Here is a 23,389-nt window from a genome sequence, read left to right on the forward strand (position 1 = left end):
TGCTCTGTTTTTTTTCTCCCTCCATTGCTTAGAGTTAGTTAGGGTGGAGGGGTGAGCCGCGAGGCGCTAGGTGCGGAATGTCCACGCTGCATCCCCGGGAGGTCAGCAAGGCCCCGGTCTGTTGTGGGGAAGGGTCGAAGGGCCCCGAGCCACGTGCTCCGGCAGTTCTGCGCAGAGCTGACAGTCCTCTGGAAAAGAGCAGCGCTCCCAACTGGAGGAGGGGCTGGGGAGGGAGAGCCAGAGGCAGCCGATTCTGGGCAGAAGGGGTGGGGGTGGGGGGAAGGTAGAGAGGACGCGGACAAAGGAGGCGGCCGGCAGCCCAGCTGTTTTGAAAAATGCTTCCTGTTTCTTTAAAGGCGCTCGTGGCTCGGGCGGCCGGGCTGGGAGGCGGTGGCGGCGGGAGCTGCCTGCTCTCCGGACGGCGGCGCTGACTGATCTCGCGAACTGGGCTTCTGTGTAAACTGAGGCTAAACAAACACAGATGGAGCGCAGCGGGCGTGCTCCAGAAATGCTGGCAGGGCGGCAGTGACTTCAGATGACACTCTGAGCGCTTCGGGAAGGGATTGCCCGGCGGCTTCACGGAGCCGGCGGCGCAGCTGCCCCGGGCGCGGGGGAGAGAGGAGAGAGAGAGGGGAGGGAGGGACGGCGGGGGAGAGCAGGAGAGAGCTCGAGCCTCCGAGGCGCCGAGAGCGACGGCCACCGGGTAGAACCGGGTGCCGCGTGCAGAGCGAGTGCGGTGGGCGCGCGTTCCGGGCAGCCCCACGCCCCTGCCTCGCGCGCTGCCCGCGCCATGAAGCACATCCCAGTTCTCGAGGACGGGCCGTGGAAAACCGTGTGCGTGAAGGAGCTGAACGGCCTCAAGAAGCTCAAGAGGAAAGGCAAAGAGCCGGCGCGGCGTGCGAATGGTTATAAAACTTTCCGATTGGACTTGGAAGCGCCTGAGCAAGGCGCCACTGCCACCAACGGGCTGCGGGACAGGACCCAGCGGCTGCAGCCGGTCCCGGCCCCGGTGCCAGTCCCAGTGGCCCCGGCCATTCCCTCAGGTGCGGGCCCGGACACCGCTGGGGATCGCGGAGGCACTCGGGCGCCGGAGGTCTTGGATGCGAGGAAGCGCGGCTTCGCCCTGAGCGCTGTGGGACCCGGACTCTCCACGCCGCCGCCGCCAGCACCCCAGGGCCAGGTACCTGGGGGTCCCGAGGTACAGCCTTTCCGGGAACCCGGCCTGCGTCCCCGCATCTTGCTGTGCGCACCGCCCGCCCGCCCATTGCCTTCCGCGCCCCCACCGCCGCCGGAGACCTCAGTGCGCCCCGCGCCCCCTGCGCCCCCCGCGCGCCCCGGGGAAAGTTCCTACTCGTCAATTTCACACGTAATTTACAATAACCACCCGGATTCCTCCGCGTCGCCTAGGAAACGGCCAGGCGAAGCGACCGCCGCCTCCTCCGAGATCAAAGCCCTGCAGCAGACCCGGAGGCTCCTGGCTAACGCCCGGGAGCGGACGCGGGTGCACACCATAAGCGCAGCCTTCGAGGCGCTGCGGAAGCAGGTACCGGCTCCCGGCCGCGCACTCTCACTGCGCCCGGGGGAAAATTGCCAGAGTGGGTGGGTGAGTGCCCGGGGGAATTTAGGAAGGGTGAGGGTGTGTGTGAGAGGCAAGCTGTCTCCGCCCCGTGGGCCCCAGGATCCTGATAGGTTTGGGGCCTCTTGGAGTAGTGACCGTTGTCTAGCGTTGGTAAGTATCTTAGTTTGCAAAGTGAGGGTGAAGGTCCCCCCAAGGCATGTCCTGGTCCTGCTTGCCCTTCACCACGGGGCGATCCTGTCTGTGTCTGACTTCAGCGCTCATAGTTAAGTTTTATGGCAGTATTTGTCTCTTGGAGTTACTTGGGAGCGGTGGGGAGTGGAAGGGGGCAATGTGGGGATCTGTCTCTGGCGGGGAAGGGGAGAAGACCTTCCCTGCAGGCATTTGGCATGGTCCGGGTCCGGGACCTGGCATGGTCTGGTACGGGTCAGAATATAAGGGTCCCGCGTAACCTCTTCAGTCCCCAGCTTCCAGTAGGGATGCCCCACACTCAGGTTCCTTCTGTGCTCTACGCCGCTTCCCTTGGTGTCCTTAATGACCCGTGCTGCAAGCCTACTCTTTCTCCCCAGGGATGGCCTCAGGAACTGGCTGGCGGGAGCCCTCCCAGGAGATCCCTTCACCGCTGCCCTTATTTCTGTCATGAAGCGGGCAGGTCTGCTGAGGGGACTGGTTAGTTGGGGGATCTTTCAGAGTCTAGTTCCCGGGTGGGTCAGGAGCTACTCAGTTTGGGGCTGGTGGGAGTTGTCCTCACCCCACAGTGTCTTGGTCAGAGGAGGGGAGAATGGGTGGGGAGGGGCAATTTTACAATACCACTTTAGACAAGATTGCCCTGGGGTTCTAGGCTTCTCATTTTCTCAGAGAGAAGGGAGGTCTAAGAATGGGTGGTAAGTGTCCCTTACCTCCCACCCACACAGGCAGTGGAGAAGGGCAGGGGGTGGATGCTACTGTAGTGAGGTTTATTTCTTGCTCAGCTGCTGACTTCCTGTGTGACTCCGGGGAAGTTACTCACCCTCTCTGGGCTTTAGCCAGCAACAAAACAGTTCAGAAAACACGATCTTCTTTTTGGATCACACTCTGCCCTTTTTGTGAGTGGGGTGGGCAGCGGTGCCTGTGTCCATCCGTGGGAAGAGAATTGAACGGGAAAAGAATCCCTATGACTTTTGAGCCAGTGTCTTGCTTGTGTTTTGGTAAGATGTTTGCTCAACGAGTTGGAGTGGAGGGGTCTAGTAGCTGACACAGACCAGGCTGGGCACTGACCTTAGCAATGCTAGTTGGGACAGTGGGCAGTGAACCCAGTGGAGCATTCAGCATCTGGATGCCTGCGGAGGGCGACAGCCTATGGAGTGTGCTGCAACCCACCCCTCAGGAAAGAAGGATGGCAGAAGGCCTGTCCACCTGCTTGCTTTACAGCTAGGGGGACTCTTCCCGGACTGAAGAGACCACATACTCAGGGCATCACAGCTGATGAGTAGCAGGGCAGGGCTGGCACTCAGGTCCTTTGAGTGCCAGTTTAAGGCCCTTTCTGCCCCTCTGGCTTCCTCTTTCACTGTGGAGAAAATGCTTCACAGGTGGTGAGACAGGTTCAGAGAGCTGATGTCAGGTGATTGAAGCCTTGCAGGTTTTGCACTGCACACCTCCTTGGCATGCTACTCACCAGTCTCCAGTGTACTGTGCCTTCTTGGCGTGGTGGTCACAGCCTGCATAGTTGTGTACCACTGTCATTGCCGAACCCAGCTTCGAACTGGTGTCAGTGAGTCACTTCAATGCCCAGGCTCTTGATAGCTCTATTCCTCAGCCTGTTGAATACCCCAGAGCTGTCCATTCTCAGCACTAAGGAAGCCAGGCAGCCTCCTGTTTTGTGCATCCTACTATCCTCTCAACCAGGAATGGAGTTTGTGGGGAGGAGCTGCTTAGCCAGAGAGGTGCAGATCAGGGACAGGCCGTCTGGGCTGGGGGTGCGTGATAGCAAGGCCAGGTTGGTGGGTGTGTGGGGCAGATGGTCAGGCCTCAGCACATGCCACCAGCCCAGCTGCATGGGGCCGTCCCCGCCCCCTCATGTGAAGGCCATGTGTGCACAGCTGGGCCTGGCCCATGTGCTCTGCTGCTCCAGGACCAGGTGGGAGGAGTTTGAGGGGGAAGCCTGGCCTTGCTGGGTGGGTGAGGGGGGGCCAGAGCTCTGGGCCTCAGGCTCCTGGCAGAACCTTCTGGCTCACAGACTGTGCTCACTCTTGGGGCACCTGGTGTGTGTGCAGATTGCCTTTCTCCCCTGAAAGTGGAAAGCCCCCTAGCCTTGATGGAGGAATGGCAGCCTTGTAGGCAGAGGCTGGGGGGTCAGTGAGGAGCACTCAGGATTTGCTGAGGTGCCTCTTCATGAAGGGGGTGCCAAGTAGGTGGGGCCTGGGTGCCTCCTCGGATGTCCCTGGTATCTCCCAGGAGATCCTCACCACAGGGGCTCAGGGTGGCCCAGGATGGCTGTGGGGGTAGTGCCGCTACCCCCTTCTCTCTCAGTCTCAGACCCCTCTATCCTGCTTCCTCATGTCCACAATCACCAGGGAGGCTGTTCAGCGGCCACACTGAGCGGGCCTATGGTCGTGTGTCTGTAGCGCTACCTCCCATGTTACAGATGAGGGCACCCACAGAGAGATTAAGCAAGTGACCGGGAATTGTACCCAGGCCTATCTGACCCAGGCACATGGCTCCTACTTATTAAAACTTAGGTTCTTGCCCTGGCTGGCATAGCTCAGTGGATTGAGTGCAGGCTGCGAACCAAAGCATCTCAGGTTCGATTCCTAGTCAGGGCACATGCCTGGGTTGCAGGCCACGACCCCCAGCAACCGCACATTGATGTTTCTCTCTTTCTCTTTCTCCCTCCCTTCCCTCTCTAAAAATAAATAAATAAAATCTTAAAAAAAACCCCAACAACTCAGGTTCTAAGGGTCTAGCCTGTTGCTGTGTAGAACTTGACAAGGACCTTGAACAGCTCTGCAGAAAGTCTTTGTCTCAGGAAGTCTGTGCTCGCTGACACAGTAATTTTAACAGTAATTGCAAGTGGAATCAAGTGCTGAGCTGTGTTTCATGGGCAGTGTTGGAGCTCTGTGGGACCAGGGGTCTCAGTGGGCTTCCAGGAGGGTGCCTTGGGCTGGGTGTGAAGGGTGGGTAGGAGCTGGCACAGAGGCCAGAGGTGGTGGGGGCTTCCAGGCCTCCCCTGCATTGGCTGGTAGGTTCTTGGCTTGGTTTCTCTGCAATGCCTTCTTGCATTTTCCCACAGCGATCCCATTCAGAGGTAGCAGGTATTCTGATGCCCATTTTATTGGTGAGGAAACTAAGGTTAACCCTAAGGTTATGAACCTCCCCAAGGTCATGTGGATGGCCAGGGGTAGAGCCAGGTCCTCAGGCTCCCAGGCCAGTATTTTTCTGCTTCCTGGAACCTGGAGAGTGTCCTACTTGGGGTGGATGCGATGGATAGTCTGGGGGCATATGGGACCTCATGACAGTCCCCAAACTTGCTCTTCTGAAGCTGAAAAATCTTCATGGGGTGAGCACAAGGCAGGTCCTTTTACTTTCCCAGAAGTTGGGCGGTCTCCCAGGGGTTGGAGCCAAGTGACCCTGCTGCCTCCGTGGGCCTGTGTGTCCTCTGACCAGAGTGAGCAGACAGCTGCTACGGGGTCTGCTGCGGGCGGTGGGGCGGCTGGGCTCGAGGTCTCCCTACGCATGCTCAAAGAGGTAATGCACAAAAGCTGGGGTCCCATGGGATCAGTCTAGAACTCTCTATCTGCAGCTTGGAAGGGTGGCCTGTCCACCTCCCTATCTGAGGCGATAGGGGCCCATGCAAATCCCTAAGCAGTTGCTTTTGTCTAACTGGAAAAGCCCAGCTAACGTGGGAGTTCAAAACCCCAAACATCTCCCACCAGCTGAGAGTCATGGGAAGTTATCACACACCCACTATCCAATGCTCCTGTCAAGTCCAAGTGATGCTTTTTACCTCTTGGAGCTGTTTGAGGATGAAGGCAGGCACAGTATGCAAGATACACAGCCCTCTGCTGGCCTGAGCAGACCACAGTGAACAGCAAGGGGGGGCCTGGCACAAGTGGTCATGGAGGGTGGTCAGGGGTTGTTGGCCCCATTCTCCGGATGAGGACATTGAAGCTCAGAGGTGAAAGGCACTTGCCCAAAGTTGCACTGCTGGTAAGTGGCTGGGATTCAGACCAGCTCTTTCTTCCCTGCCTTGGCCTCCCAGAATTAGAATCTGCCATTGGATTCTAACTCTGCAGTAGCGGCCCAGGCTGGAGTGCCTCTGAGCTGGTCTGTTGGGGCCCAGGTGCTCCATCCTGCAGCTTGGGCACTAGGAGGATCTGGAGTTAGCCAGGTGGGCCGAGGAGCACACCCCTCTGCAGGGGGGTGGTGGGGAGGAGGAGTGATATGATCAAAACTTGCCCTTGGTGTCCCATATATGGCCACCTCTGGTGATGGGAACAGGGAGAGCCCAGTGGCTGCGTGCCTTCCTTGGGCACCAGGCAAACTTCTGGTCCCAACAGGTCTTAGCTGTGTGACCTGGGGCCCAGTATGTCACCTCTCTGTTTCCATGTGTACAGATGGGATAATAATCTTTTTTTTGGGGGGGGAAGGTTTTAAATGGGATAAAACTACTTGAACTAGCTTATACAACCAGCACTCAATAGATAGTGTTCCTGTGAGACCTGGACTTTGACAGGAGCGGTGAGACAGTGACAGATCTGGGGCAGAACTGGCCCAGAACCTGGCACAGGCGCCCCTAGGTTGGCCTTGACCTCATCTGTTTCTCTGTATTCCCTCAGTCATCCTGGATCCCCAGAGCAGCACCCTCCTGAGAGCCCTGCTCCCGACTGCAGGTCAGCCAGCTGCTCAGGGGCCCAGGGCTCCCAGAGCTGAATGACTCCCAGCTTGGCCACTGGGTGAAAACAATGCTAGGGCCCGTGTCACAGAGCTCTGTCCCATGTCCAGGGCCTCCACCAGGCGGGCACTCCCTTCCTGGGATCCTCTGTCCTCGGATTATCAGGAGCCTTTCGGTCCCACAGACCTTGTTTATTTGTTCATGCTGATAAAGCAGGATCCTCTGGCCTCTGCTGGGAACAGGCAAAGTGCATTGTTCTGCTGGCTTTTCTTGGATGGGTTTGGAGCTGTGGCCAGGCTGGGAGTGGGAGGTCAGAAGGGGAAAATCACTGGAGGTTGGCATTCTCTCTGTCACCTCCCTGCCCCTCCCTGGGTTTCCTAGCCCCGTGAGGGACGACTCCTTGGCTGCTGGAGCATTTTAGAAAGTGACAGCAAACCTTGCTTCCGGGGTGGGTGTGTCTCAGGACCCCCTCAGGGTAGGGGCTCAGCAGTCACTGCCTTGGCTCTAGATTTCCCGCTTCTCGCCTTCTCTGGACCTGCCTCTCGGAGATCTGCAGCACCCACTGTACCCTTTTGCTGACTTGTATCAGGCCTTACTCCGAGCAGTGCCTATGTCATCTCATTTAATCCCTACCAGGCTGTGAGGTCAGCTCTGTTAGCAATGTGACGAGACCGGCAAAGCTCAAAAAGATGTCACTCGCCGAAGGTCTTATTGCTAGGAAGGCTGGAGCCAGCAGTCGAACCAGGTGACCAAAAGGTTTGTGAGCTTAAGCTCCAGGCCAAATAGCTAAATCTTCATCCTTGGGATGAGGAGAGGTTTTGAACCCAGTTCTAAACATTCTGGAGTCACATGGTGAATGTGGAGGGAGATCATTCATCTTATCCCACAAACCCTTTTGAGTGCCTGTTATGGGCAGGACCTGTGCTGGGCTCTACAGACAGGGGCCTCTCCCTGCAGTGCACAGGGAGACTGGCTGTGAAATGAGTCTCAGTTAGCAGGAGTTACGGTCCAATGGGTGCGCGCTGTTGGAGCACCACCAAGGGCAGGCCTTACCTTCAGCCTCCTGGGCTAGGGTTGGGGTGGGGCAGTCAGGGAAAGCTTATGGACAAAGTGAGGTTCAAAGTGAGATCAAAGTGGCTGTTACATTTAGGGTCCTCGTCTGAGGTGATCACGCTGTTCATGCTTTATTCCCAGGGCTTAGAATAGCGCTTCTCAACCTCTGTATCTTTGACATTTGGGGCTGAGTATTTATTTGCGGTGGTGGCATCATAGGATCCTGCGCGTGGTAGGATGTTCAGCAGCATCCTTGGCCTCTACCTACTACAGGCCATACCTCCCCCTACTCCCAGTGGTGACAGTCAAGAATGTCTGAAGACATTGCTAACCGTCCCCAGAGCAACAAAATTGTCTCTGGCAGAGAATCCCTGACCTAGAATAGTACCTGGCACATGGTGGGGGGGCAGTTGCTCACTAAATACTTGTTGAACAGACGTGCCCTGGGGGTCCCACTCTGTGGGATGAGGGTTAATTAGTACCAGATATCGGTGGCAGATAGATCTGCTGTGATAGATCCTGGAGAGCCAGAGAGAGGAAGAAATCTGGGGCCTTGGCGGCCAGTGGAGCATGCTTCGGCCATTCCGCTGGTGGATGCCGTATGGCAGCAATGGCTCTGGTGATGAGCTCCTCTCAGAGGGGCTCGGTGGTGGCCTTTCCACACCACAACACATAACGGTGCCGCAGGCTCTGTAGGCTTTTGCTCATGCAGCACAAATGTTGGTGGACAAGGTTCAAAAATTAGATCCTCCATTTCTTTACCTGGTACAAATCCCTAATGCAGTTAGTGAGTGTCAAGTTGGTGACGAACCACTGACAGACGTGTCAAGTCCGGTTGGGGCTGTAAACATTTATAACGCCTGCGTTGCATGCCTGGCAGCAGCCCAGGTTCGGAAGGAGCATGAAGAAGAAGAGAGAAAGAAAGGAAAGCCAACCGTGTGTGCGCCCTCCCTGCTGAGCGCTGGCACTTTTCCTTCCTCTGTGCTCCCAGGGTCCCTACCTCTGTTACGAGGGTAGGAATCACATTATTCACTGTCAGAACCTCAAGCGCCTAGCAAAAGAAGCCTCGCTGAGTGAATGAGTGAATGAGTGAGTGGATGAACAGAATATCAGAGCTGCTAAAATTGTTCTCAGGGTGGGCTGGGGACAGGGTGGGGCGCAGCGTGCTTCATTCAAGACTAACTCGCAGGCATGACCTGAGTCTTGGTTTCCTCCTCTGCCGAGTGGAAATTTGTATAGCTACCCGGGTTTGTGAGTGCATGAGCTGAGATGTGTGTGAGGAAACAGCGCATATTTAGAGCAGACGATAAAATTCGGTCATGGGCTTGGACAGGCCGCTGCCGCTGCCCAGCAGCCCTTCTCGGGTGGCGCGGATGTCACAGTGAGCAGCCCCATGCCTGCCTGGCCAGGGTGCCCGAGGGGCCGTGCTCGGCACAGAGACCCCCGGCAGCTCCTCCTGACGCCTTCTCACCCACCAGGTGCCGTGTTACTCGTATGGGCAGAAGCTGTCCAAACTGGCCATCCTGAGGATTGCCTGCAACTACATCCTGTCCCTGGCGCGGCTGGCTGACCTCGACTACAGCGCCGACCGCAGCAACCTCAGCTTCTCCGAGTGCGTGCAGCGCTGCACCCGCACCCTGCAGGCCGAGGGACGTGCCAAGAAGCGAAAGGTATGCGCCAGCCCCTCAGGTGGCAGCCTCTGGGGGAGGATGGGGTGCCCTACACTCACCCAGGCTTCCAAAGAGCCAGCGAGGTCAGCCTCTTGGAGCTTTTCTGGGGTCATCGCAGCTTCAAAGCCCCTCACGGTCCTGGGATCATGGATGTGACCCTACTTCTGGTAATGGGGCTGCTGGGCACCTTCGACAGTCACCCAGGGCCTGTGGGCTTGGGTTTCCTTATCACTGGAATGAGAACAGTTTGTCTCTGAAGCTCTTTCCGGCCTTCTGGTGCTCTGGTGCTGAACTCCCCATGTGGGTCCTGACAGATATCATATCAGGATGGGATGCCCTGAGTAGATGAAAGCCCAGAGAACCCTTGGGCAAGTTTTCGGAATGTGACTTGGCGTGTGGGTTATGTGAGGCTGGGTATTAAGATGGATGATATTCGTTTATTCACTCATTCATTCATTCTTGGATTTGCTGACCCCCAACCTGAGCATGCTGGGCAGGACTATCAGGATGATATATGGTCCCAGGCCCCATGCACTTTACAGATGGTTAGAGAGACCCTCGTGCCAGTGTATAAGGGGAGGACAGTGTGGTGAGGGTGTCCCCGAGGCCTGTGCTAGAGGCTGTGGAAGGCCAGGCAGAGGAGGGACAGATACCTTTCCTACGCAGGGGAGTTTAAAAGGGCATCATAGCGTAAGTGGCGGTTGAGCTGGGACCAGCAGAACAACCAAGGGATCACCAGGCGGACGAGGCAGAAGGAACAGCCTGTAGAAAGCCTGATGTGTTTAGAGAAATACATGCAGGAGGAAAGGTGTTGAGCATTACTACGGTTCCCAGATGCCTATGCCTCAGCATTTCCAGTTGGGGACCAGTGCCAGGCAGTGCTAAGCAAGGCCTGTGGCAACCTTCTGGATCTCGGTTCCCACCGGGCTTGAGGGAGAGTGACAGAGGGCAGGGCCCAGTCCACATCCGTGAGGAGGGTGGTTGGCTCCCCTGGGCGTTCAGACATGGGGAGGGCGGGGAGCCAGCTAACTGGCACCTCTATGGGTTTCTTCCTTCCTGGCCTGCCCCTCCCCCTATTCCTGACACCCACTCCACCTCCCTCCTTCCCAGCAGGCCCTTAGGGTTCTCCAGGTTTCCCAGGGGCCCCTGGGCCCCTGCCAGAAAGGCTGTCTGTGGCCTCTCCCGCCTGTACCAGGGAGGGCCCTGGCGTGTCCTCACAGCCAGCCAGCTGCTGCTGCTGTGATAATTGCACATTGAGTTCCTGGGAGTGATTAGCACGGACCAGTTAGATGAGATCTTCATCTAGGGGGTGAGAGGAAGTGCCAGTGGCTGCTCACAGGGCGGCTTTCCACTGGAAAGTAACACGGGTAAATTAAGGGCGTGATTGATGGCTCCATGCGTGCTCTGTGACAAAGGGGGTTTGTAAACTCTCTGTGAACTTCCCCTGGCACTCGGGCGGTCTGGAGGTCCGGATGGGCAAAGTGGGCAGGTACCGTTTTCTCCATCTCTGCTTCTCCGTGTCCCTCTTTCCGATTCTCCCCTCACTCACCACGGACAGGAGTCTGTGGTCCTTGACTGGCACACACAGTGTCCTGGGCTGGGGAGGAGGCTGCCGCCTGTGAGGTGAAGAAAGAAGGGAGAGTGGAGTGAAGGTGCCCAGTGGAGATGGGCTTTAGGTTTCCCCTGAAGTCACCGAATCTAAGACACTTTAGAGACCATCTGGACCAACCCCACGTTGTGCAGATTGCGGGTGGGGGCTGAGTGGAAGATTATGGTGAAGAGCGTCACACAGCCCTGACTTCAAAGTCCTGGCCTGCTACCTACCAGCTGTGCCATCTTAAACCTATTTCTCAACCTCTTTGAAGCCTCGGGTTTCTTGTCAATAAACAGAGATGGTGACGGTAAATCGTTAGTGATTTCTAAGGTCGTTTGCACTCTGACTCTCCACGAGGAGGTCTGGCCACCTTGGAAGGGCACTGAGCAGCTCGTATTCTGCGTCACCCTCCTACCAAGCAGGCTGCCCTGTGACTGCCATCCCCCAAGTGCTAGTCCTGGACAGTCACCACTGCCAAGAGGACCTAGATGGAGGGATGGGACAAGGTCCTGGCTGGGACCTCTGAGGGCTTCCCTGTGCCCGGCATTCTGCCCTGGCAGTTTGGGAGCTCACAGGACTACCCCACTCCCGCTGCTCTGCCTTCCTGCATTTCTGTCACCCTGCAGGTGTGAGAGTTCCGAAGTGTCCTCAGGGATGGTCTCCAGTGACCTGCCCAGCAGACCTGAGTGGCTGCGCTTGGCCTGTTTTGTTAACTAGAACCAGGGGGTATGTGTCTTTAGAGATTCATTCATTCATTCATTCAATGTTTATTAAGCACCTAAAGCAAGTTATACAATGGGGAACTCTATGATGAGCACATGGGCACTGCAATGGGATGTTAATGGTGGGGGGGGCTTGACCCTCCATAGTCCCTATAGACAGAGGGTATGGGTTTGGGGTCCAGGTCAAGCCCCCATTGCGCCTCCCTTGCAGCCACTGAGCACAGCCTAGGGGTTAGGGAGACAGAAAGCAAAGAAAGGGAGAAACTAGAAAACAAGGAAGTCCTCAATAAGTGGCTTCTGGGATGGTGATGGTCACCGATGTGACTGAGGATGGTTTGAGCTGTCCCACTCCAAGGTGGCTCCCTCACAGTTAATGTGCCCCGAAAGGCGGGGTGACACTTTTTCAGGTCGCCTCAAGAGGGCTGCCTCAGGTCCCCCGAGATCCCTTACAGCTCTGAGGAGTTGCCATGTCTCTCCAGACCTGTGTGAAGCATTGGATTTAAAGTGGACCCTGCTTGCCCCCAGGGCCCCAGGCACATCCTCTCACCCATCTCAAATCTTTCCTTCCGGGGTGGGGCACCGGCATCCCTTGACCAGTGAGTCTTCCATCTTTGGACCTTGCAGGATGTGATTTCGGGGATCCAGAGCCCCATTTGGAAGTCCCAGTAGTGCAGAGGCCGTGTCGGAGGCCGCGCAGCAGAGGCACAGGCGGGAGGAGTTGAGCAGCTCTGGGGAGCTCAGTCCTGACTCCTGCTGCAGCCGGAGATAATGCACGTTAAGCACCTGGCTCTGGGCCACGTTTCCGCAGCTCCTGTTTTTAAAGCAGCAACTCCTGAAAGCTAAGGAGGAGGAGGAGGAGAAGGAGGAGAAGGAGAATGAGGAGGTAGAGGAAGGAGAGGAGGAGGGGAGAAGGAAGAGGAAGATGAAGAGGAGGAGGGGCCAGGGGACAGAAGTAGAAGGGGGAGGAGGAGGAAGAGGAGAAGGAAGAAAAGGAGGAGGGGGAGGGGGAGAAGGAGGAAGAGCAGCAGAACTATTTCACACCTGCATTGGGCGGGCCTTGCCAGACTTGAGAAGTAGGGAAGGATGGATTTCTCACCATCTAGGGCAGCCCATCCATGGATTTTAAGCCATTGAGGATTAATAACATCAACAGCAACTACTACTACTCCTACAGGGATGGCGTAGTTTAAGCCCTGGTGGTAAATGGCCAGTCAGTTCCTGCACCCCCGGGACTGCAGTGTGCTGGCAGAGTCGGGGAAGGCTGGCTCTGCAAGGCCAGGGGCTGCTTCTCACGCTGTGGGTGGCCTGCAGCCAGAGCAGGCATGATGCTGGTGCAGCTCCCTCCGACCTATGTCTTCCTTTTCCTGCTGATGTCTGGGCAGGGGGCTTTCCTTGGTGATGGCAAGTCTGAGGGCGGCCCGACTCCTCTTTGGAAGAGTGTCTCAGGTGCTGATGTCTGTAGCTTCAGTGCTGGCGACAAGCTGAGGAGCCATGCTGGTTTTAGGTCAGGGGTCAGTGGGAGCTGAGGGTTCTGAAGGGCTCCTTACTGGCCGAGTGGCTGAGCCTAGGCCTCCAACAGGGCCCAGTGGCTCCGGCTCTTTCAGTGGACTGTTCCCAAGCCCAAGTGCATGAGGCGGAGTCTGGAGAGCTCTTGCTCTGTCAGGATCCAGCCGCTGGGGTGCAGAGCCTCTCGTGTTCCCAGAGTGCCCACTGCCCTGGCATTGTCCACACCTTCTGTGTCCTTAGTCACCCCATGAGGGTCTCCTTAGTCTCTACTTCCGTAAAGTGAACTGTCATTGATGGAAGTCATTTCTAAAGCCCTTTTCTGTTAGACTTCTGAGCTGATGTCACCTCAGCCCCTTTTTCTGTCTAAATAACCAAATGCATTACCCTCAGTCACCCCTATGCCCGTCACAGCACTTCCCGCAGATATGAAAGTCACCCACAGAGACCCTTGAGACCCCAGCGCAGTGTGCCCTGAGGTCACTGATAACACCTGATGATCTCAGAGCCTGGATTATGTGCCAGGCATGGTGCTCAGTGTTTCTGACACATCACCTCATCGACCGCTCCCGCCACCCCTGTAGGGTAGGTGCTGCTGTTGTCCCGAGACACAAATAGTGAGAGCAAGGCTGAGGGCCTGAGGACCTGGCCCAGGGACACCCAGCCAGTGAGAGAGGTGTATCTGGGCTCTTACCACTTCCTGTCCTGCCCGCCCCAGTGGGAGTGCGCTGGGTGAGCGGAGGTCCTGTTTCCAAGTCTGCCGGCCAAGCAATTGAGTTAAATACCATTTGCTTTCAAAGCCCACAGAGGCCATTTGCTGGGGAGAAAAAGGAGGGTGGGTTGGAAATCACCATCAAATTTCTTTCTTGTCATAAAAATGGATGCAATTTATTTTTTCTGGCATTCCAATTACATAGACGTTTGTCACCAGCTGTTTGTTCTAACACGGAGTGTTCTCTCAGCTGCTGCTTCTCCTCTTCATTTGACACCGTTGGTCCAGGAGTCTGGCAGGGACGGGGCTGGAGGGAGCGCCGGCTGGGGAGCCTCACAGGTGAGCTCAGAGCCGGCTCCCCTGCTGCCCTTTGATGTCCCCAGGTGGTCCCGAGGGGTGGGGCTGCGGTGCTGCTCTCCTCTCCCCTTTCACATTCATTCACCCCCACCCCACATGTGCTCACAGATCCTACTCTTCTCCCAACTTGTACATGAAGGACACTGAGGTCTCAGGCATGGTGAACCAGAAGTAACCAGACCTGGTTACTTCCTGAGACCTGGGAGGCCCCCCGCATTGCTCCAGCTGACCACCCCTTGGAATGCAGGGACTGTTCAGAGCACCCTTTGGGAGTCCTTCCTCCAGCTGAGGTGCCCCTTTGGAAAGCGCTGCAGAGGCTGTGTGTCCTCCCTCCTGGAACCTGGAGAAAGAGTGTCTGCAGTTGGGAGTTAGGTTGCGAGAACACTGCAGTTCTTTTCAGTTCCCTGTGGTGCTGTCATTTAACTTGAAGGCACATACAAGTACAACAGGGAGACCCTTGGTAGGACCATGCAGCAGGCGGGGTGCAGGGTTTGGGCCTGGAGACCTGCGTTGCAGTCCTGGTTTGGGCACTTCCTAGCTGTGTGACCTTGGGCACGTTACCTAACCTCTCTGATCCCCAGTTCTCTCACCCCTAAAGTGAGAGCCTGCATACTTTCCCTGCCACCTTGTTGGAAGGATTAAACAAGATCCCTCCCTTATGAGAAAGGGCTGGCATTTTTCTCAGTGAGTACCAGAAAGGAAATCTCATGAATTTACAGACGAGACAACAACTTTGTATGGAACCCCAGGAAGGAACCTCTCAGAAAAGGGCAGCCCCCAGGGCTGGGTGAATGACTAACCAGCCAGAATGCAGGTGAGGGCAAATAGCTCTCTTTAGCACTTCAGGGCAAAGCCTTGCTCCTATACCCTTGAAGGGGGTAAGTGTGCAACCAAACCAGAAATCTGTTGGCTTCTAGAGTTCATAGACTAATACCAAAACACATGCATGGCGTTGGCTGTACGCAGGAATAATGCCAGTAAACAGATTACCACCAACAATCACACTGGCCGCGTGGTGAGGAGTCACACACATTATCTTTACGCCTTATGACACCGCCCCCTTCCCCCACAGCACAGAAGGGACACTGAGGCTAAGGAAAAGGCTCTTGCCCAAGGCCATGAGACTAGAAGTGGTGGAGCTGCTTCCACCACTGCTTCCAGCCTTGTCTCTTGGTCCGAAGTCTGAGCTGGTCAACTCCTGAGGCCTGTCCGGCCCTGGAGCTAACGCACTGCTCGGCAGGGTGGCCTGCGCCCGGGAGACACCCCGCAAATACCCAGTGTCTGGGGGGGGGCCTTGCTCAGAGCGACAGCTCTTCTGTGAGCAGCCAGGCTGCAGCACGTGGAGGCTTCATTAAGCTGCGGGGAGCCAATAGCCCGCTGGGGGTGACCTTGGGGGTGGCAAGGGTGGGGTGGGCCAGGGGGTGCCACCAGCGAGGTCTGACACCGGGTTAAGTCGCCTGGCGGCCTCTGGCTGCAGCTGGGAGCACGCCTGGTTCCCATTCGGGCGCTGTGGTTTTGATTAGCTGTTCTGTGAGGCGGGCCTGGTGGTGAGTCCATGGGAGCTCTGCTGGAACAGAGGGTCCCCCGCCCGCCGCCGCCGCTGCGGCCCCCCCTCCTGGCAGCCCCAGACTCCAGATGTTCCGAGCTCTCGCTGGGAAGGCCTGCTGGCGCCACTGAGGGCAGAGGGCAGGGAAAGCACGCGAGCTGGAAGCCCAGGCACTCAGTCACCGCAGGCCTTGGCAGCCCGCCCAGCCCTCTGCTGGCACATTCCCCAGCTCTCCCCTGGCCATCTGTTCCCAAAAAACCCTTTCAGAGCCTCATCATCACTCAGGATACAACAGCGCGAGCAGCTGGTTTGGAGGCAGCGGGGAAAACCGTGCAAAAGGTCCTTTGTGAGAGAGGAAACTCGCTTATGAATAACAGGGCTGGACGCCGTAAAAGTTGGCGGCTGGAATTCTTGTTTCTCAGGCGCCGCTGTTTTCTCTTGACTTTTTATCTCTGGTTTTTATTTTGTTCCCCCTTGTTTTCTTTTAATGTTGTTTCTTCCTCTTACACCAGTTGTGACTTTTCTTCTTCCTCTAAGGTGCCTGAAGGCCACCTAATTAGTTCCCCTGGATGCTGCCTAACTTTTATTTGTCAAAGCTGTTAAAATTGGGGATGGTTGGCAGCGACTGCTTTCGGAACACCTTGGCTGGAGGGGACAGGCGAGAAGGAGGCACCTGGGAGGGCACAGCGTGGGTAGGGCCCAGGCCCACCAGTGGTCAGCAGAGAGTAAATGCAGTCATCCACTGAGCAGAAAGATGTGGACAGTGTCCATGCGGAGGGAGGGTTGGGGGTGGAGACAGCAGGGAGACTGCCACCGCTCATCAGAGAGCAGCACAGGATGCTCTGGGAGAACCGCGGTATTAATACACACCCCGGGACCTGGGCCCCTCAGCTGATTGCCGTATGACATGAAGCCTTTTTAAAGCACTGGCTGCTGCCACTGCCAGAAACTCCTGTGAGACATTTGCCTGGAATCTGGGCAGCTTTGGGAGCAGTCACTGGGTGGCCTACTGGGGGCGCATGGGGTGCTGGGGCAGGGCTGGCAGCTGGAAGGCCAGTACTGCGGAAGACAGGAAGAGAGCAAGGCCGGGCTGCCTGCCTCACACCCCCTGCCCCCCCCGGAGGAGCTGGGAGTCAGCCTGGGCTGCCAGGTAGAAGTGAGGAGCTGCCTTCCGCGTGTCATGTCAGATGGTGGTGATGTGATACGGTGAGACGCACAGGCCAGGGGCAGGGGGCTGGGGGTTTCCCCTTTACTTTCTCCATTCCCTATACCCTTGTTACACTGCCTGCGTTCCCTCCTACCCCCACTGTTAACCCAGAAGTTCCGGCTGCCCCTCAGCCCGGCAGTGGAAAAGGCCTGTCATCCATGCTGCTGTAGGTGGCCGGTTTTTCACAAGCAAAAATTCTGGGCTTTGCAGGGTATTTGTGCATTTTGTGTACACTTTTCTCAGTCCCCCGTTCTTCGTTTCTCTTGCAACCCTCTGTCCTCCAGTTTCAGGTGGAAAGATGGCAGCTCCAGGAGGACCAAATATTTATGTTTATCACAATTTCGGGGCCATTACTCTGAAGGGCTCAGTGCAGGCCAGTGAGACCCACCCTCCCCACAGCGACCTTGCTGGGCAGGTGTCTGGGCTCTGCAGCAGGTCTCAGCTCCACCCCAGGGGCTGTATGACTGGGCAGCCTTACTCAAGGCTGCAGAGGGTGTTATCTGGGAGATGCCCACCCTGCCTCTCAGATCTGTGGGAGGATCAATGGCACAAAAGTATATGGAATTGTTTTGTGAATTCCACCCTTCCTCCCATGTCCCTGCTTGAGAGGTTGGTCTTCATGGTGAGGAAGACCTGGGGAAGGAGGAGTGTCCACTGGCCCAGCCCCTGGGGATGATGTGGAGTTGGCCCAGGGACCAGAAATTGAGAGGGGGAAGGCAGGAAGACAAGGGTGACTGGACTTGCCCTGCCCATTGCCCAGCCTCAAGCCCCTGCACCCAGCAGCGTGGGAGGCCTGGCACAGAGGGGCACCGCTGGGCCTGGTTCCCTACCTGTCCTGGAGCAGGCTGTCCCCTTTCTGCCGGCTCCAGTGAACCAGAAAGCTGGTTCCAGAGGAAATACAAATTCTTACCTTCTTTGAGCTCCCAGTACAAATATTTTAGAAGGCAGAATAGGAACCGGTCCTTCCTTCAAGGCTCTGCCCTCTCTGCCCAGAATTCATAGCCACCTGGAACCTGGCCTGGCCCCAGCTGCTCCCCCACTCAGTGTGTCCCCACCTGAGCCCCTGCCAGTGGCTCTCCTGACAACCAGATCTCACCACCTGACTTCCCTGCTCAGGACCCTCTGGGGCTCCCCACAGGCCAAGGGTGGAGGCTGGCTCTCTTACAGGGCACCTGACCCTCCCCCGCAAGTGACCTGGCTCCAGCCGGTCACTCCCTGTGTCCCAATTTACACTCCAACGACATGGAACTCCTCTCCCAAAGGGGCTATTTGTGACCTCTGTGCTCATGCCATCCCCGCTGTCTGGCACGCCCTCCCCCGCGCCGTCTGCTTACCTCCTGCTCATTCTGGAAGGCTTGGCTCCTCCTGGAAGCCCTCTCTGACCCCTGCTCCAGCCTCCACCATGGCCCACGGCATGGCCATCTCCCTGCCCTTGCCACAGGGGTGTGTGCAGTCTAATTCAGGAAAGCGACATGTGATATGCTGTGAAGTGATGATAGAAAGTGGCCTATTATGAGGTACTCCATTATGTGATATATTAGAGCTCATTTTATATCGTTGCATTACATTATGCTTGTGGGGGATATGTTACATGGTATATTACGGGGTAGAGCTGATGCAGTACGCCCGTTAGACAGTGTTTGTTTGGTGCTCACCTTGAGCTAGACCGTAAGCCTTGTCATGTGTGTGTCCCAGCTCCTGTCACATAGCAGCCCCCGAATAATTACACACTGTTCCTTCCACTGAAATCCACACTGTGGGGCTGAATATTCCTGAGCTGAAGGTAAAAACTGCAGGGAAGGCTAAACTAGGGCCTTCAGGACACAGCTAGAGAAAGGTCAGAGCTCCCCCAGACCTCCGGGGAGCTTGTGCTTTTCCCCCTGAATCTGTGATGAAAGCTATTTTGGGCCACAGAAAACCTGCAAGCACCAGAGGCCCCCGTTTCTCACCGTTTGGAAGGCTCTGGTGACGTGAGGCTGCAGGCTTCCTTTGGTCCTCGCCTCATGGCTGCACAGTGGCTGCCTTAGTGCTGAACTCTTCATCCTCATGCTGCTTCCAAAGGTAGGGCGGGGGCCTCACCTCAAAGAACACTGCTCTTCACCAGCTCAGTTAGTCCTACCCAGACACCCCCTACTGGGTGTTTTCCCCGAACTGAGAAAGACAGGAGGATCTCTCAGCTGGGAAGACTGTTCAGCATGTGAACAGTCACATGGCCCGTCCCTGGAGGGTTGACCCTGATGTGTGACCAGGTGATTTCTTCCCAGTGGGATAACCAGTGTCTTAACCTTCAGCACGATGCAGAAGCCCAGTCTCATGAGCTTGCCCGCTTCTCACTGAAGCCCGCCAAGTGGGCGCCAGTAGCCCTATTAGCCCCATTTTCTGTTCACTGAGGCTCAGGGAGCCCAGCAGCCAGCTGCCTCGGCACAGTGCTTTACAGTTTGCAGAGCCTTTCATGCCCGCTATTCTCCCGAGCCTCCTGAGGGCACGGCATTAACCATGGGGTCTAGGGGAAGAGGCTGGGACCCAGAGAGGTGACGTCACTGGGAGCCACACAGCTGGCAGGGCTGGGTGGGGCCCAGGCAGGCTCATCTGGCCCATGAAATAAGCGCTCCTGAGCCCAGACTGTCGCTGTCCTCTGCTCTGGGCAAGAGGAGGGGCTGAGCTACAGGGGGTGTCTGGCAGTGCGGGGCCTGGGGCAGGGAGAAGTGGGTCTGCTTCCCAGCCCAGCCACTCGTGAACTTTGTAACTTCAGTCACTTGCCTTCTCCAAGCCCCACTTTCCTCATAAAACACGAGTAAAAATGTTCGTAGGTGGAGAGGGTTCGTGGAAACAATGGCCATGAAAGGGCTTGTCAGCCAGAAGCTCAGCACCGTCCAGGGGTTCCTGGAGGACACTGCTTCCTGGTTCATCAGGAAGGTGGGCAGAGGGGTCCCTAGTGTCCCCTCCCCACCCAGTGACTTAGAGAATGGGTACCAGCCTGGCTGCCCACCAAGGACTTGATTCCATTGCCAGGCAGAGGACACCAGGTCTGTCTCTCTGCCGCCCGATCCGGCTGTGCGGTGTGCATGCACACCCCTGCATGGGTGTGCTGGTGCACCTGCGGGCGCCGCCTGCTGGGATCTGATGGAGGGCCTGCCCTGTGGTGGGCCAAGTCCCTGCCCAGGTGGAAAGGGGGTGCCCACTGGGAGACAGCTGAAGGTCCTGGAGAGTTTCAGAACTTGCCTCTCTCCCCCAGGGGTCAGGAGCCCTTAGGAATGGTCCTTTGGTAGCATGCAGGGCAGAGCCAGGCAGCTGGGCCCATGGGGGCAGCCCCATGAGCCCCCCCAGAAGAGGTAGAACAGCTACAAAACATTGCTGAGAATTACCCGCCCCCTCCATGATAGTGATGTGCTCCTGCCACCCTGTCCCCACCACCATGCACACACAGGACGTGGGTTATTTGCAAGCCGACCCCCTCTACACATACACACAGTGATTCTTCACTTGTTCAGTCTCTTTAGTTACACGAGCAGAAAAGGATGAAGAAAGCATGAAGGTCCTGCACATTTATTTAAGAATAAATAGTTTTGAGTGTCTACTATGCACCAGGCATTGCTCTAGGTGCTGGGTCCTTTGGAGAACGGACAGACAAAGGCCCCACCCACTCTTCGGAACACAGAACTAAACGACACAAAGGCCATGTGGAAAAGCTCGCAGGAGAGCCCAGTCTGTCTGGACCTTCTTTGGAGTCTACTCCTCACAGTCTGTTCTTGTAAGCTTGACCCCCTGGGGTCTCAAATCAGAGCAGCTGGACAGAAACGACCCATTGAAGTGGGAAGCCAGCTCCTGGAGCAGGTGCAGTGACAGACCCGGAATCACAGCCAGTGGCCTAATCGTCTGGGAAGAAACAGGAAAACAAAAGCAGCAATGCCAGAGGCTGAGAAGAGCCAAAAGGCTCGGGGCCATGTAGTGTCAGGGTGGGGGGCAGAGGGCCCCAGAAGTCTCAAGAACCAGGGTGGGCTTGACCTGAGTTGTCAAGAGGAAGCTCAAGTACATCCAGTAACATCTGGCTGAGAATGCGAGGAAGTGCATCAGTGATGGGAAGGGACCTGCCCAAGCTGTTTGGCTCAGAAAGCAAGAGGCTTCCTTTCTTTAGGGGAACTTGCTCCTGTGTAGGTAGGGGCTGCTCCTCCGAGGATGTCCGCGTGCGGAGCGCAGGCCTCCTTGTCTGTGTCGCTCACTGCAGGATCCCCAGTGGGCCTTCGAATGTAGCCTGGCTTGGTCTAAACACTCAGAAAGTATTTGCCAAATGAGTGAAGAATGGAAGCATGAGGGAATACGGTGTTTCCAGTTGTCTTCCACAGTCATTAATGGGCATCTCCTCCGTGCCCAGTACTTGGTGGGCCCTGGCAGTCTGAAATGGAGACACAGTTCCTGCCTTGAACTGATGGGCAAATGGGCCTGTGTAAACATAGGCCCACACACGTGTGTGCTCTGACATGTGACTGCCTAATGCTGAGTGCTTGGCTTTGTAGCCATTGTGTTCTTTAATCCTGCCTGCTACCTCATGCAGCAGATAATTGTTATTACCATCTTATAGATGAAGAAACGGGCACAGAGAGCTTAAGTAATTTCCTTAAAGTCACACAGCTGGTAAAATAGGGAAATCAGGATTTGGAGAGAGGCTGTCTGATGCCCTAGCTGGCGCATTTAACCACTGTGCTGCATTGCATGCCAGTGTGTGTGTGTGTGAGGGAGTGCATGTATGTACACTTGCATGTTGGTGTACATACATGAGTGTGGGTGCACACACGTGAGTGTGGGTGAGAGCCCTTCCCAGTCTTGGCCTCTCCCTGAGACGGCGGGAGATTCTTCAGTGCTGTCACTAATGGTCGGGGCAGTGAGTAAAGAGCACTGATGAGAGATGTCCCATTCCTCCCTGAATCCATCTATGAAGGGTGTAGGGATGCTGGGAAGGGCAGGGGGAGGGTTTTTTCTCATCTCAAAACTTCATTTTCACACTGTTTTTTTAGAAATCATTTGATGTTTGGGCTGTCCAGGGGCCTCGTGGCCTCTCCCAGCCAGCCCATTGTTGCTGCCTCTGGTCCTGAAATATCCGGAGCTAGACTCCTTCCCAGGGGGAGATACGCTGTGGTCTGCGCACAGGCTGGCCAGCCAGCACTGTGGCATGAATTGGCTTGTCTGCCTGGCGCCCCATCACTCCTGCTGTCACTCTGTGGTGAGGTTTGGGGAGGGGAGGGCTGAGAGAGGCAGAGAGCGATGGGGAGCAGTCCCCAGCCCTGTGGAGGCAGGCCTGACAGGAGTCCCTCGACACTGTGGTTGAGTGTGTGTGCGTGTGTGCAGTGTGGGGGTTACGGGGCAGGGCCTGCTGGGAGGCTGCGCCGGAGCAGGGCCCTCCTCACCGGGCTGGTCCGTCTGTCTGCCCGGCTGTCTGATCCCCTCCAGCCTGGGTGCCTCCTCTGGCTGTGGGGCGAGGTCATGAGTTCCTTGAGCTTCTGGGTCTGGAAGAGCAGCATTGAAGCCAAGTGGAATTGGCTGGACAACATCACAGGATGGGAAGCAGATGGGAAGCTGCAGCAGCTGGGCCTCAGGCACCACGGGGCTAGTTCGACCCTCGCAGTGCCCTGCACTGTGGGTGGGTTGGGAGCCAAGAAAGACAGATAGGCTGATGGACGTGGAGAGATAAACACAGGAGAGGCCAAGAGAGAGCTGGCACAGAGACATACAGGCAGAGCATGGGGAGAGAAGCAGAAAGATTGGCAGCCAGAGAGAGCGGCCTGCAGCCCAAGAAGGAGTCAGCACGGCGGTGGCCTCGGGTCTCCCTGGCCGTCCCTTGCAGGCCCAGTGGACTCCTTATGAGCTCAGGCCCTGGCTCCAGGCGTGCCAGGACGCCTGTGGCCATCCACCTTCCCTTAGGCTGCGATTGTCTTAGAACCAAGGAAGGTGGTGGCTGGGTGGATGGTTTGGGGATTTGCTGGCCCCGTTTGCCAGTAAAGAAGCTGAATTCTCCGAGGGTCAGGGGTTTGCCTTGCTCTGCTGCATCCTAGCAGTGTGACCTAGGGCAAGCGAGGAAGTTGCTCAGGCCCCATCTCCTAAGCTGCACAAGGAAAGCAGCAGTGGCCCCATTCGAGGGACTGTGAGAGGCAACAGGTGCAAAGGAGTGCAGGGAGGTGCCTGGCCCGGCCGCCTGAAGATGGTGCCCCTGAGTGCCGAGCCACTCTGCTGTTCCCAGGCCTGGGAGGACAGAGGTGTGGAAGACGATGTGGCCCCTTCCCTCGAGAGCTCTGGCGGAGATGTGTGTGGTGACCAAGAGAATGATGGCACTCACACCAACACTAATTCATGGCACAGAGGGATGTAGGAGGAGTTGGTACGAAGCGCTTCGGGAGTTCAGAGCGGAAACAGGTTTCCCCAGCCTGCAGTGGAGGTGGGAGCCGGGGCGCTGAGAGGCTGGACTGGAGCTGGCCCTCACTGTCCTGGACTGGGGCAAGGGGTGGGGGCAGCAGGGACAGAGACAACAAAACTCCCCCCCGCCCCCGGGGCTTTTGTTCCAGTGGGCGGAGTAACTCCATGTGAGGC

General features: G+C 56.8%; 1 protein-coding gene across 2 annotated transcripts in view; it reads left to right on the top strand.

The window, feature by feature from the left end:
* Positions 1 to 301: 301 nt before the first annotated feature.
* ATOH8 (atonal bHLH transcription factor 8) overlaps positions 302 to 23,389 on the top strand; it is a 30,001-nt gene continuing 6,913 nt past the window's right edge. Inside the window, exons 1-2 of one of the 2 annotated variants that reach the window (XM_036028244.1) lie at positions 302 to 1,543; positions 8,978 to 9,188. In XM_036028244.1, coding sequence (XP_035884137.1) covers positions 791 to 1,543; positions 8,978 to 9,188 — 964 coding nt within the window. In that variant the 5' untranslated portion in view covers positions 302 to 790. The remainder of the gene's footprint in view (positions 1,544 to 8,977; positions 9,189 to 23,389) is intronic. The other variant, XM_028517591.2, reaches the window with a different exon arrangement.

The sequence above is a fragment of the Phyllostomus discolor genome, chromosome 6, assembly GCF_004126475.2.
Source record: "Phyllostomus discolor isolate MPI-MPIP mPhyDis1 chromosome 6, mPhyDis1.pri.v3, whole genome shotgun sequence".
In the NCBI taxonomy this organism is placed as follows: domain Eukaryota; kingdom Metazoa; phylum Chordata; class Mammalia; order Chiroptera; family Phyllostomidae; genus Phyllostomus; species Phyllostomus discolor.